The sequence below is a fragment of the Epinephelus fuscoguttatus genome, linkage group LG13 (genome assembly GCF_011397635.1).
Source record: "Epinephelus fuscoguttatus linkage group LG13, E.fuscoguttatus.final_Chr_v1".
Taxonomy (NCBI): domain Eukaryota; kingdom Metazoa; phylum Chordata; class Actinopteri; order Perciformes; family Serranidae; genus Epinephelus; species Epinephelus fuscoguttatus.
The window spans coordinates 16,175,729-16,189,122 of record NC_064764.1 but is presented as its reverse complement, the minus strand read 5'-3'; the positions used below and the strand labels follow the sequence as shown (position 1 = coordinate 16,189,122).

General features: G+C 40.8%; 1 protein-coding gene across 4 annotated transcripts in view; it reads left to right on the top strand.

Annotated features, from left to right (window-relative positions):
* Nucleotides 1-13,185, top strand: part of epha3 (eph receptor A3) — a 114,746-nt gene extending 101,561 nt beyond the window's left edge. For 2 of the 4 annotated variants that reach the window (XM_049593855.1, XM_049593854.1), the window contains exons 16-17: nucleotides 4,118-4,273; nucleotides 9,849-13,185. In XM_049593855.1, coding sequence (XP_049449812.1) covers nucleotides 4,118-4,273; nucleotides 9,849-9,954 — 262 coding nt within the window. In that variant the 3' untranslated portion in view covers nucleotides 9,955-13,185. Of the gene's footprint in view, nucleotides 1-4,117; nucleotides 4,274-8,325; nucleotides 8,444-9,848 lie in introns of all 4 variants that reach the window. The other 2 variants (XM_049593857.1, XM_049593856.1) reach the window with 2 other exon arrangements.
* The last annotated feature ends 209 nt before the right edge of the window (nucleotides 13,186-13,394 follow it).

The window sequence follows — 13,394 nt, the reverse complement described above, 5'->3', positions numbered from 1 at the left end:
GCCACATATGAGAATTTTAATTCAAAGGCCTAATATTGGCCTGAAACCGGTCTAACCCCTCCCAGAGACACCCTGGGAATTGTCCCAGTAACACAGTGAGAGGTAAAATTCCTCCCACTCTGTCCTGCCCACATGTATCTGTTCAAGCTCTTCTCCTCATCCACCTCGCTCCTCCCTTGAGAGCTCTAAAAACGAGAGACTACACAGCCCTGGTTATTTAGAGGTCAAAAGAATGAAAGATAGAACAGAAAAGGGGAAGGGAAATGAAAACATGAAGGGGGGTAGAATTTATTCTCTCTCCAGTGTATTTATACTTCCTTCTGTTCGAGCGGGTGTTTTCTGCGTTCCTATAAGGTGTTAAGACCAGGAGGGGTTTTAAACACCCCCCCTAACGTCAGACAGATGCTTTCTTTTCCCTTCATTTTCCCCTTCATAGCATCCCTCTGTTTCCCTGTTTCCTCTCCAATCATCTTGTCTCTTGAGTTGCTGTGAGATGTTGCTGAAAGTGTAACAACAAAGGAAACAAAGAAAATGATAAGGGAGGGGAAACAAGGTCATTTGCAGTTTATCTCTCGGAGGAGACAGGAGAGGGGGAAAGAAGCTGAGGATGAAGGCGAGGATGAGATCAGAGGAGGAAAGGAAGAAAAGTGGTACAGGAAAGGAGAGGAGGGGATCAATAATCCTACAAAAACGATGAACATTTTTATCCTGACAGCCCAGAAAGTTCTAATCTATGACATTTTGGATCTAACTGTATTTTTGACCTAACTTTTTTTTTTTTTTTTCGGCAAATGTATAATGGAAAAAAGTCATTCATAACCATCACAATCATTTCTTGCTCTATATATATAGCCTACGCACAGCATTTTTGGCTTTCTTTTTCTTTAAAATAGAAAAAAAAATATGCTGTCTACTGAGATTCACAGACTCACACACTTCCTTCTTTTCCCCCCATGCAAACCACCCCCACTTTCTAACCCCCAATTCCCTCCTTTTCCTACAAACCAGTCTCTCCAGGGGGTCCTGGGGGGCCCTCTGCATTTTGACAGGCCTCTGATCTGGCAGGAAAAGACTCAATCATTGTAACAACACCCACTCCACTGCCTCAAATGCATCCTTTTTTCCTGTCTCTGCTGGAGTTGTCATCTCGCTTTTCTTCTCTCTACATATGGCTTATTATGGGGTTTTTGTCTATGTTGTTTGATGGCAGCTTGATGATTTTCTATTGTAACATTCTTTTGATTGTATTTTGCTTCTTTAAATTAAAATATATTGCATCAGTATGCATGGTACAGAAAACATGTCTAGTTTGCCAGTATAATTAGGTACCTCTCATCTCCAACAGGCAGGGAAAACTACAGAAAAAGTAGTTACCCATGTCAGAATAATGACAACTAAACTAAAGAACTTTTTTATTTATCATTTTGAAAATTGAATTATTCATTTTTAAATCATGTTTTAATGTAAGAGCACACATACATGTGAAGTTTAACAAATAAGAGTATGTGTGGCTATACAAATGTCTAACTACACCTTAATATTATATGTCTTATTGTGAGACAAGATAATTATCAAGTAAAAATTGGAAAACAGCAAAATTGTGTATTGTAGTAGACACAATGTATCCTCCACCACTCTGAAGCAAAGCACACTTTTTATTTGAGATAAAATATCTAAAAATGATACATTTGTTCCCAAGAGAGTTGAGGAAGCACATAGTTGTGCTATTTAATTTTATAATTTTACATACATTCCTTAGAGTTCCAATGCTTCTTTCACAAAAAAAAAGACCCAAACAATATTGAAACAGTCTAACTAAAAGAAAATGTCTCGATTGTATTTACCTGCTGTATAGTTTTACGCCCTCCTAATTCCCAAAAGGTAGCCTAACCTTGAGTAATATTTCCTACATTCTCACACACAGCAGCTCCAAGCCTCCCTGCCAATCCAAATCAGTCAGGCGGAGGCCGACTTCCTGGTATTCTAATGAGTTTATTTACAAGGCTATGAATGGTATTCCCTGTGGGAGAACTACCTTTTTTTGTCCTGTCCTGTCCTGCCTTGTTTGCAAGAATCTATTCCCTTGTGTGCATGTGTGTGTGCACATATGTGTGTGTGTTTGCCTGTCTTGACGCAGGTGCCTTTGTCTAGTCTGCAAGACAGGTGCAGCATGTCCTTATAAAAAACAGAGTGTCTTTGCAACCTAGTTTTAAATGCCACTCACCAAATCCGCAAAAAACACTCAACATGCTTTAACTGATCCCTTATTTGGCTACTGATCGTTATGTTTTGAGTCCCAGATTGACCTTATGTGGTTTGACCTGGTTTCCCATGTCTTGCCTTGATGTGATCAGGTTTCACAGCACCAAAGTGAACCCCCTTTGTATAAGACACAGCATCAGACTGACATCAGAGATTGGACGCTGATAGAGAAAATAGCTTTCTTTGTCATCTTAAGTGTCCCCTACACTCTCTTCCATTTCACTCTGTATGTCTTTCCACCTCTCGTCCTTCCTCTTCCCCCGTCCTCGGCAACCATCAATCAGAGTGAGTCAGAACAGCGCCTGCAGCCTTTCCTTCACCCTCTACTGTTGACTGAGCACTCTAAAGCCCAACGCGGTGCATTTAATTTGATTTGATCCAATTGAAACCATCACGTCTAATCAAATCTAATGTTGCATTTTGCAGCATGGTACATGTAGTGCAGGAAACGGTAATGACATTAGACAGAAACTGATGCCGCTTTTGTTAGTAATCTTGTTCTTGAATATGTTAAATACATTATGGAAATATTTTGTGTGACGGTTTGATTTCCCCCCTGTATTCAAAGCCCAAAGGCGCTGTGCAGGTTTACTGTATGCAACAGACACATATGGCCTGTCTCTCTGTCTGTGTGTGTGTGTGTGTGTGCGTGTGTGTGTGTGTGTGTGTGTGTGTCTGTGTCTATGGTTCCCTGATGAGTGCCGTTCAATCAGATCAAGAGGTCTGGGTTACATTTAGTTCTGTGAAGGTATGTAAGCACAGGATGTGTAGAATAGCATATTTGTTGAAATATATACATATAATTACATTTTCTACACATATGTAATGGTATATAATAGATTTTTTCTTAAAGAATTAATTTGATTCACTTCCATTACAGTCACCATTGCGTTCACTGCCAAATTAGATTTCATCTCACTTGTCAGTAAATGTATAACCTTCTATCAACAGACCATGTGCAAGTATGTACAGCCATGCACTCTATAGTCAACATGTTTTGCCATTGAAGTAACAACATATAACATCAATGAGGGTAGTGGTAAAAATTTAGTGTATTTCCTGGCGACATGTACATGATTAAAATGTACAGAGTCAGTCAAGTAAAGTCGTATGTCATGTGCAGGAGTATTGCGATGGAATCTGAATATGATCAGTGCAACACTGGGGCCCATCATGACATAACTACTTAGTGTTATCAGTGCACAAATGACAGCAACTAGATGATGAAAGATCTGTTCACACTGCTGGCTAGTTACAGGAGTAGCAATAGTAGATAGTGGCAGCAATAACCAACAGCATTGATGGTTTGAACAAAATAGCATGATTAAAAACTGGACGATGGGTCTACTGGCCAGTGAACATAGAAAAGCCTGCTAGGAATTTTGCACTACAACACTCACACATGACATACTCCTCTGTCTGCAACATTCATTGAAGCAGTCTATTGCTGCCAATGACTTTGCTACACTGCTCATTATCAACATGTGCAACACTGCTCCAAACATTGCTGCTTCTTATGATGCTGCTCACGTAGTATCTCATGAACCCTGCCCCTCAATGTGTCCACCTGTAGGCTTTGCGTTCCCTGGGGGAAAGTTTCTTCTTCTCCCCATTCCAGTCTGTGTTGACTCGTTGTGGGGAGTGACAAGATCAGAGTTTATAAGCCAAATGCCAACTCTGTAAATACTTAGTATTCACATCATAATGACGCTAATGCCTTTGTGTTTCTGAAATGACTCTAAAAACTCTGCTTTATTTATCTGAATATATTACAGGCCGTTACCCATGGGGATTTGTTTATTCACTGTCCATCAATGTGTGTTCTTATATTACTCCTTGTCCTGTGTGCCCTCAGGCCAGCCAACTTGTTGTTGGACAGGAGCAGTTCAGAGGTTCCCGCGATGGGGACGCTGGGTGACTGGATGGATGGAATGAGGACCTTGCCCTGCAAAGAGGCCTTCTCTGGGGTCAGCTACAGCTCCTGTGACACCCTGGCCAAGACCTCCACCGAGTAAGACAACCACACACACAGACACACACACTAAGCTACTCTGCCCATTCATGTCAGCAGTGTTTACAGGGCCCCAGTACCCGTGGCAAGGCCCAGGAATTTGAAGAGACTCTTGGTGAAGAACACACACACACACACACACACACACACACACACACACACACACACACACACACACAAATACTCTTGTTCTCAGTAAGTAAAGAAAGCCATAGAGCCCTTACTAAAGGTGTCCAGATGACTCATGGTAATTCATAATGACAGGCCTTTAGCCACACTCTTGTATGACAGTATGACCACAGAGGGAGAAGCTGAGAGCATTAGAAGAATGAGAGATAAGTAGAGAAACAGAAAAAAGAAGAGAGAAAGAGAGGAGAGGAGTTGTGAGTTCCATAAGGGAGAGAGGATAAAAGAGAAACTATTGAGGGAGGGAATGAGAGGGGAGATTTGACAAGATAAAAGGGCAGAGAGAGGGGCCTTTGAAAGAGCAAATAAAGGCATAGCTGTCAAATAGGTATGCATGGCACTCTCTATACTGTGAAGCATTAAAATGCAGAGCAAAGATCAAGCAAAGGTTGTCAGAAAACTATTTGGACGCCAAATCCAGAGAAATTATATGTGGAGAGCACACACTGCAGGACCTACGGTATGATGACCTGTGTCACAATGACCATATAACAAAGCCTGGTCAGTCATTGTTTCGTCAGTTCAGATACGTGGTCATACCTTACAAAATATAAACGAAATCACAGCATATGCAAATGTAATCCAGTAGTAGTATTAGGAACTTTTGGTGGGATATGACATTAGAGTCAGGGTATTTGTCACAGCACAGGGTTTAGTAAATCAATGTCCCTGGATAAAAGAGAGTTAGTACCAGACAGAGATTAGAGGTTTGACTCTGCTGTCAGGATCCTTGGGCTGACAAAAGGTTCTGAGATAGTGGATCAGGTTCTGGCAAGAGTCCTGTGCTGGCAGACTGAAAGGAATTATGAATCCCGAGCACAGTGATAATAGACTAGGAGATTATACTGATGAACAAGCCACCTTTGGACTTGCGGGTCAGAGTGCAGCTACTTGGGAAAATTAAGGACAGCTGACTACTTTTATATCTCTTTGTTGCTTTCTTTTTTTGTCAAAGACAGAGTGCAGACTTTTTCTGGCACTTTTTCCCCAGACTTTCTCTCTTTCTCCCTCACTCTGTCGACCTGCTGCTGGTTTAATTGATGCGGAATGTGACCGGGTAAATAATTGGACATTTCTAATCATTGTGATCAAAGCAGCCACTCACTGTGGTGATGGCAGCAGCAGGGGATGCAAGGGCAGCTGGGGAGCGGTGGTCAGTGCTGCAGCGAGCTGTAACTCCTGTCAATAACTGACCAGACCAGATAGTCATTAACAGTGCTGGGCTTAAAGGTGAAGTGTGTAGGATTTAGTGGTAGTAGTGAAATTTCTCCAGTTTACCAGGCGTGGAGGAGAACTACAGTGGCTGATGCAAAAAAACACAGAAACACGAATGGCCCTATCTAGAGCCAGTGTCTGGGCTACTGTAGAACAACATGGAGGAGGAAAGACTCCGTATGTACATATAAACAGCTCATTCTATAGTAAGGCAAACTCAATGATCCTTATTTTCAGGTGACTGTAAACTACTGAAGACATAGTAATCAATATTATTCACCTTTTCTGACAATCGATGTCCCTAAATCCTGCACACCAGACTTTTAATACATTAGAAAGAAGCAGCATATAATGTTTGCCTTTTTGAATAATGATGAATTGTAGAGTTGATGTCACAAGTTAGCCAGTAGGGACCCTTTAATCTACTATGAATAGAACAAGACTTTAAAACTTCCTACATTGGCAGCTTTGAATTGCAAAGTATTGAAACTTCAATCTATTAAAACTACATTCCGTACAAATATAATAAGGCTCCTATTAGGAAAGTGTGAAGTGATAAAGAAGAGACACCAAATGAATAAGAGGCCAGATGCAGCTGTTCTTTGAAGAGAGACCTTTTTAGGGTGATAATAATGAGACTTTTTGATATAGATTTTCTCTCTCATTCTTTCTCATCTTATTTTTCTCAGTTGCAGCTTGATTTATTTCGCTGTTTCTCTTTTTCTCAAGGGCACTACACAAAAGATGTATTTTTTCTATTGACACTTTTCATGCCATTTATATGAATGAATACGTTCAATCAATTAAAAGTTGTCTCCAGTCAGCATGTTACAAAACAGAAAAGCTTACACTGCAGACTGGGTGGAAGTTCACGTTGGGTATTGGTGAAATATATCCCAGATAAACTGCACTACAGTAACCTCCCACTAAAGAAATCATATCAGTATGTGTTGCTTTTTTCCGTTGCTAGATGCTAAATTGGATCACTGCAGTATTAATCCACTGAAGGCTGCAGCTAAGGCACTCAAGGCTAGCTCAGCTACAAGGATAGCAGCCTTGGCTGAGACTGTGCATTGCTCAATATAGATTGCTCTATTGATTTGTACAGTCTTAATCTAGTCCTTGATATTCAGCACAAGGCTTGGCAATGCTCTGACCTCTGAGGAACAGTAATCATACTTGGCTGCAGTGTGCTGACTCATCTGCTGGAGTAATTGAAGTCTTTTTTTTTTTCAAGATGGGATGAAATGGATTGACTAGGAAATACCGCATCATTTGGACTATTTTCTTCATCTAGACAGAGTGCATGCAAAGTTCATTTCAGGTATTTGATTGGGGAAGTGATGAACTTGACCTGAATTGCAACAAAAAGGAAAGCAACTTGAAGCGGTATGACGCTGACATTTTCTTGCACAGCGGCCTGTGCACAGGCTCTGCACTCCTGCCAACCAGGACAAACCCATCAACCCTGTCTGGTACCCAAACTTTACCCAGCATCCGCTTTCTTTCAGAAACTCAAAACATGACATAACAAATTAGACACTGACTTGTGTCCATGTGTATTTATTAAGTGATACAGTTATAAACAGTGTTGTCTGTTCAGAGAAAACACCAAAATTCACATTTAATTACATTGAAGAAAGACATCCCCTGCAGGAGCTTTACTCTGGAATGATGGAAAGTGCTGAGTTAACACTGACCCGCTGTAGAAAGGAACTTTCAACTGTTAATCATTTCATGTAATGGTGTGTGCGTGTGTTAGTGTGTGTGTTTCTCAAAGTATGATTTATAACTGTACCAAATGTTAATCTATTCTCATTTCATCACTGTCTGTTCTTGAGATGATCCATGTGGCTGATCATGATGTGGAAAAATTCATTTACACTTATTATGAGGAGAGTATGCTGGCTCAGAAATGCAAAGCTTTGGTGATGCAAAGAGAAGATGACAACACAACTGCCTTGACTCTAAAAAGAACAGCATTACAGCACAACAGAGATGAATTATAGTGTTTCAAATATATACACAGTGTCCAAGGCATCAAAACTTGTCTACTTGTGGTTCAACTGTCCGCAGTAACTTTTATTGGGAACATTTCTAGAAATCCAGTGACATACTTGGAAACCAGACCAGTGCATTGTATAGCTTTTGCTAAGTTGAAGAACAACTTTACGACACATGAATTTAAGTTTGTCTCTCCTAAAAACTGTTCTGTTGTGAGTTTATGCCTTTATGTGTCTTATTTTGTTTCAAATGCTGTTGCTCTTTTGTACAGCCTAAGGGTAGAATGTCGGGTAGTGACCAATAAATACTGGATTTTCTGTAAATTTAGAGCAATGCCAGACCTAGCACATTTAGCTAACAGACAATATATTTTTGGCTTCTTGCCTCTGGGTGGTGCCCTAGGCGGCTACCTATGTTACCTTTAGGAAGGTCTGCCACTGATTTCGAGATCATAACATGTTTGCCACCATGTTCCCAAAACATGGGAATTACTGTCAATGGTTTTTCAAGCTCAGAGTATCTCCTTTTCTTGACTGTAACATTGATGTTGGATTTACACTGCATAGCTAAAGCCACATTGTTAAGCTTGATTCACTGTTGACGTCCAGTTTAAAATGTTAATGTTGCTGGGCCTGGCTGTTTCTCAGTAGAGTGGTTCTGACGGAGGTCCACGTCACACCGGCCACTTGCCCAGAATGGGAGCCGTCCATGGGAATCACCACTCTCTAACGCCCAGCTCCTCTCCGCCTCCTCAGGCTCTGGATGGTGGGTGGAGGATAACGGACCAGGCCACCGCCTGGGAGCAGTAACCTGCCTCCAGAATCACTGATGGGCTTCCACTCGTCTGACTTTTAAAGGGATAGTTTGTTGATTTTCAGTGAAAACTCAATAGCTGTGTTTCCATCCAACTATAAGCTGCAATGGCAAAGATAGTGTATTATGAGTGCATGGATGGAAACATAGCTACTGTCTCACTGTAGCATACTGGTGCTGTTTTTACTGCACCCAAAGGCAAAAACCCCATTCGGTTTTCTTTATTTTAAACTCTATGGAAATACAAAATAGACTGTTTACTTTTACATGAACTATCCCTTTACATTGCAGCACACAGTGAAGCAATATTGTGATTTCTGTCACTTTCAGTGTCTGGCTGGCCGAGATGTTCCTTAATGCTGTTTTGGCTGCTTTGGAGAACTAAAGTCTCTGCTTGCATCTGAATAATACACACCTTATTGAAACTATTTTCAAATAATATCTAACGTCTTAATGGGCAAAAGTGTTTGTTGTAGCAGTGCCACCACTCAAGCTGCAACTTCTCTGCTTCTACTAATATAATAACAATGTTGTTACTCCTAGATGAGCACAAGAGATGAGCCTTAACATGCACTGTTACTTCCTGTATTATCAACAATGTTCTGTGTGCAGATCTCTGTGTATATGATGTAGTTTAAGGTTTTTACGGTATGTTTCAAAACGGTTTTGACTCTTTCATTGAACTAACTACTGTGTGTATTTGATGTGTATGATGCATAACACATGTAAAACTGACACTGTGACTCTAATTTAGTTAAAATATTCTTCTCATACAAATGTTTTTCTACACTTGAATGCATGTAACTAATCTTTAAAGAGCTTCTGAGAGTAAGTTAATTGGTGTATCTGAATTAGGGTGTAATATTCTGCACATGTTCCAGTGCTGCTCCTCTGCACATACTTATACCTACCCTGTCAACGAAATCCAGCTCAATGTGATGCAGGAAACTGGGTCTTTTATGCCACCATGGCCCTCCCATGTTTCCTCAACTGACAGGGTCATAATAGCAGCTGTCAGTGTAGCCCCATAGGCCCACCTCCCAGTTTGTTAGTAATGGAGAGTGGAGGCAACAACCCACTCCACCCCTAGACCCCTTCAGGGTATTTGGCAGCCCAGTGGCCTTCTGGGAAATGCAGTTCTTTGTGAATGACAGATGCACAGGAAAGTGAAGGGAGCAGCACTGGGAGCATGTCATTAAATGTCACGTGGGTGTCACATCCTCCATCACTAATGCACACTTTCCATGTTTTTCTTCCCATCTTTTCCCCCCCGTCATGTCTCCCTCGCTGATTGTGTCTGGTTTTTCGACCTCTCCTGCTCCTCCCTCTCTCGCTCCCTCTCTCCTTCACAAACCAGGGATCTGAAAAAGGTTGGTGTGACTATCGTAGGACCGCAGAAGAAGATCGTGAGCAGCCTCAAAGCCCTAGATTCCCACACCAAGAATGGCCCAGTACCTGTTTAAGAAATGAACTCAGCAAGTTAAAAGAACCAGAGACTCGTCTGTCGATGTGGTTGCTAATCACAGTCTAACACAGTGGCTTCATATGTAAACTGAAAACGGATGGAAATGAAGGAAAAATATATGATCGAAATGAGGGCTTTTGTTGTTTCGTTGAAAGACAATATCAAGTCCTGACAGAGAAACGGGAAAGAGTTCAGTGCAGACCTGCCAGCTCGTTAACTGGCTGACTCTTCGACCCTCTGTCCCTCCATGCCCAAGTTGAGATGCCTTACAGACAAATAGGGGGGTTAGAGAGAGCAGAGGAAAGCCAAGGAGGTCAAGGAGACCTGCCTAGGGATACAAAATGGGACAGGACTGGGATACAGGGCAAGGACTGGACTAACATAAAGCCGGAGCTCTCCAATATTGGCTACGCTGGACAGCATAGCCTTCCCTTTACAGCAAAAAGGGGACAGGCATGCTCAAAGTCTCCTCCCTCCACGCCTGACTAGGCAGCCTGTGGAACGAGGCAGTGAAATGGTGTGTAGAAGAGCACGGCAGACAGCAGCAGCTCACCCGGATGTGGACCCTTCCTGGACTAATGAGGTCTGATGCGTGAGATTTTGTCATAACTACCTACATTTACTGTCTCTATCCATGAGAGAACTGAGCTGGTTATGGACACGCCTAGACGTTAACCGAGCCGTTTTACTCTGTAGCTCTAACTCTATAGCATTTGCATTCAGTAGACATGTCACATAAAAGCAATAATTATGATAATCAGTTAAATAGTCTCATTGTTCGGAAGCCATGAGTCTGTCACATGTACAATGTATTGAACGCTGTGCTTTGAAGGTACAGGGGCCATTACACACTTCACACACAGAATTTTCTTTATGGGGACATCTATGTTCTATGTGCTTATGAACAGATATTGTACAGTTATAGTGCCGTTCCCTCAACCCAATGCCCTTTGTGTGAAATCTCAGGATGTATACGTTATTCGTTGTATTTTCTCTAACAAGGGGAAACAGACAGAGGGAATGGAGCAGTGCCAGGAACTGAGGGCGCAGGTTAAGAAAGACAGAAAATAGAAACTGTAAGAGAGAATTTTATGAGAGGAAAAAGAGAATCTATGATGAAGTAGTGTCTTTCAGGCCTCTGCTTCAAACATTGTTGTTGTGTTGCGGAAGTGTTTTAAACTAGAAGAGTTTGTACTTGAGTTTCTTCAGGTAAGGCAAGTTAGCATCATCAACCCCACACAACATCAGGTATCATTTTCTTTCCAAGGAGTGGGATTTGTTCTGTGATCAGTCACCTGTTTCCAATAATATCAGCCCATGAAATGGCTGTTATCAGTTATTATCACTCCCATGATAATACTTCAGATGGAGCAAACTGCAGTAACCATTAGGCCAGAACATGCATATCAGTGTTGTGAAGTTAGTTAGTTTTCACTTTCGTTAGGTTTAGGCACCAAAAGTACTTGGAAAGAGATTATGATTTGGGTTGAAGTAAGTACATTAGTTATGTAACTTAAGCTACAAACATAAGTTACCTTACGTTTTGTACTTGAATACCTATGTAACTTAGAAAAAAAGGGAAACTTTTGGTTTCGCCTGGGACATAAAGAGCAGTCTCCCAGGTGAAATGTCTTACATATCTTTGAGCCATCCATCCACCCTATCGTCCTCCCTACACAGATTTTATCTCTCTTCAGACTATGTCACCTGTCTTCCTCCTTTGCTCCTGTCATAATTACTATGGCCACCTAACATTAAACATAAATATAAGAGGTAGAGTAGAGCCATAGCTCCTCAAATCTATGCTACCAATGACAACTGATAAAGGCCATTTAATGGGCTGATAGCATTCAAACTAGGCGGATCTGTTCACAAGGTTGAGATCAACACTGCTGATCCGAGGGTGTTGTAATATTGCTTTAGTCTGAGTCCATAACTTATTAACAAGAGCCATGTGGGATCTGAAAAAATGCTATTAAAAAGAACTTTATCCTAGTTTGAAATTAATCCATAAACCCTGGTGTGTTTAACACAAAATGTAGAGTGCCTCCTCTAGTTGGGTTGGATCATGGTGGCATCATCAAGCAAAAAAAAAAGCCCCTGTTTTGATTTACTTTCAACAAAGTCTTGGTCTTTTTTCTATGTTTTCAAAGGGGTATGAGGTTTTCTCATCACTGCCCTAAACTAACAATGTGTGAAAATGCCCTGAAAGAGATGCAACACGTCCAATAAATGATTGCTTTCTGAGATACTTTCTAATACAATATATTTCAACGATGGGATTTCCTAAAGGCACCTTAGAACTTAGAGGGTCTTTGTACTATGAAGTACAGACTTATAGATATTAGTCTCTTGCTTTGATGTCACCCAGTCAGTCCCTCAGCGCAACACATACCCAGTATTTCTAAACTGGCACTTTGGTACTTTGTGCTGTCGGATGGGTGACATTTAACCACGAGGGTGCTATCTGAAGCTTTTTCCAAGCACTTAGTACACACTATTTGAGCACTTTGAATGGAAATGGTATTGCCTTGGCTATAAACTAAGTTTACCTAATGGAAAGGAGTGATGTTGGTGCTTTTGGGAAACCCGTCCCTGTACAGTGCGTCAGTCGGTCCTCTGTTACTTGGTCTACCTGTGGATGCTGCTGTTGCTGCTATGTGTTCTAATTAGCATGTACATAATGTAAACCATCGTAATGATAGCAACTAGCGCTACAGATCCCACTATATGTACATGGCCATCCCTCTTTGTACAAATGTTTGTATGTATAAAAGAATAAATAAAAAATGTGCAACATTTTTAATTAAAAAAGAGACAAAAATCATCTGTATTATATTTTATCTTATGTTGAATTATATTTGTCTGCTTTGTTTGTTTTTCTTTTCTACAATAAAAAGGCAATTATGATTACATTATTATTTATTTGTTAACATTATGCAGCGCAATGTTGATGGATTTTTTTGTAGCATACAGTAAATTATGTGGCAGTGCTATCTGTGTTTTGGTTTTTGACTTACTTTATAAACCTGGGACATCTGAGAGAGCAATACTGTTATGCACCCTATATCCAGATCCCTCATTTTCTGTCTCAAGACTGACCCGTGTGTCTGTGTGAGAGTTTACGTGTGCAAATGTAGATGGCCTTGTCTACTAATGTAAAATGATTTGTAGTGGAAACATTTATATTTTTATAATAAATATTCGCAAAATATTTTCCAAAAAAATGGATGATGATAGACCTGCTCCTGTGTTTTTATTCTATCGTGTGATTATGTCGCGCACCAACAAATGATGTTGGCTTTTCTTTTACAGTGAAGCCCATTTCCATATGTTTAACAGATCACAAGTGGAAGTGAAACACTCATAATGCAGATGTCATCTTTTTTATTTTACATTCCATAGATCAGTCTTTTGGCACATCTTGTCTTCTTCAGG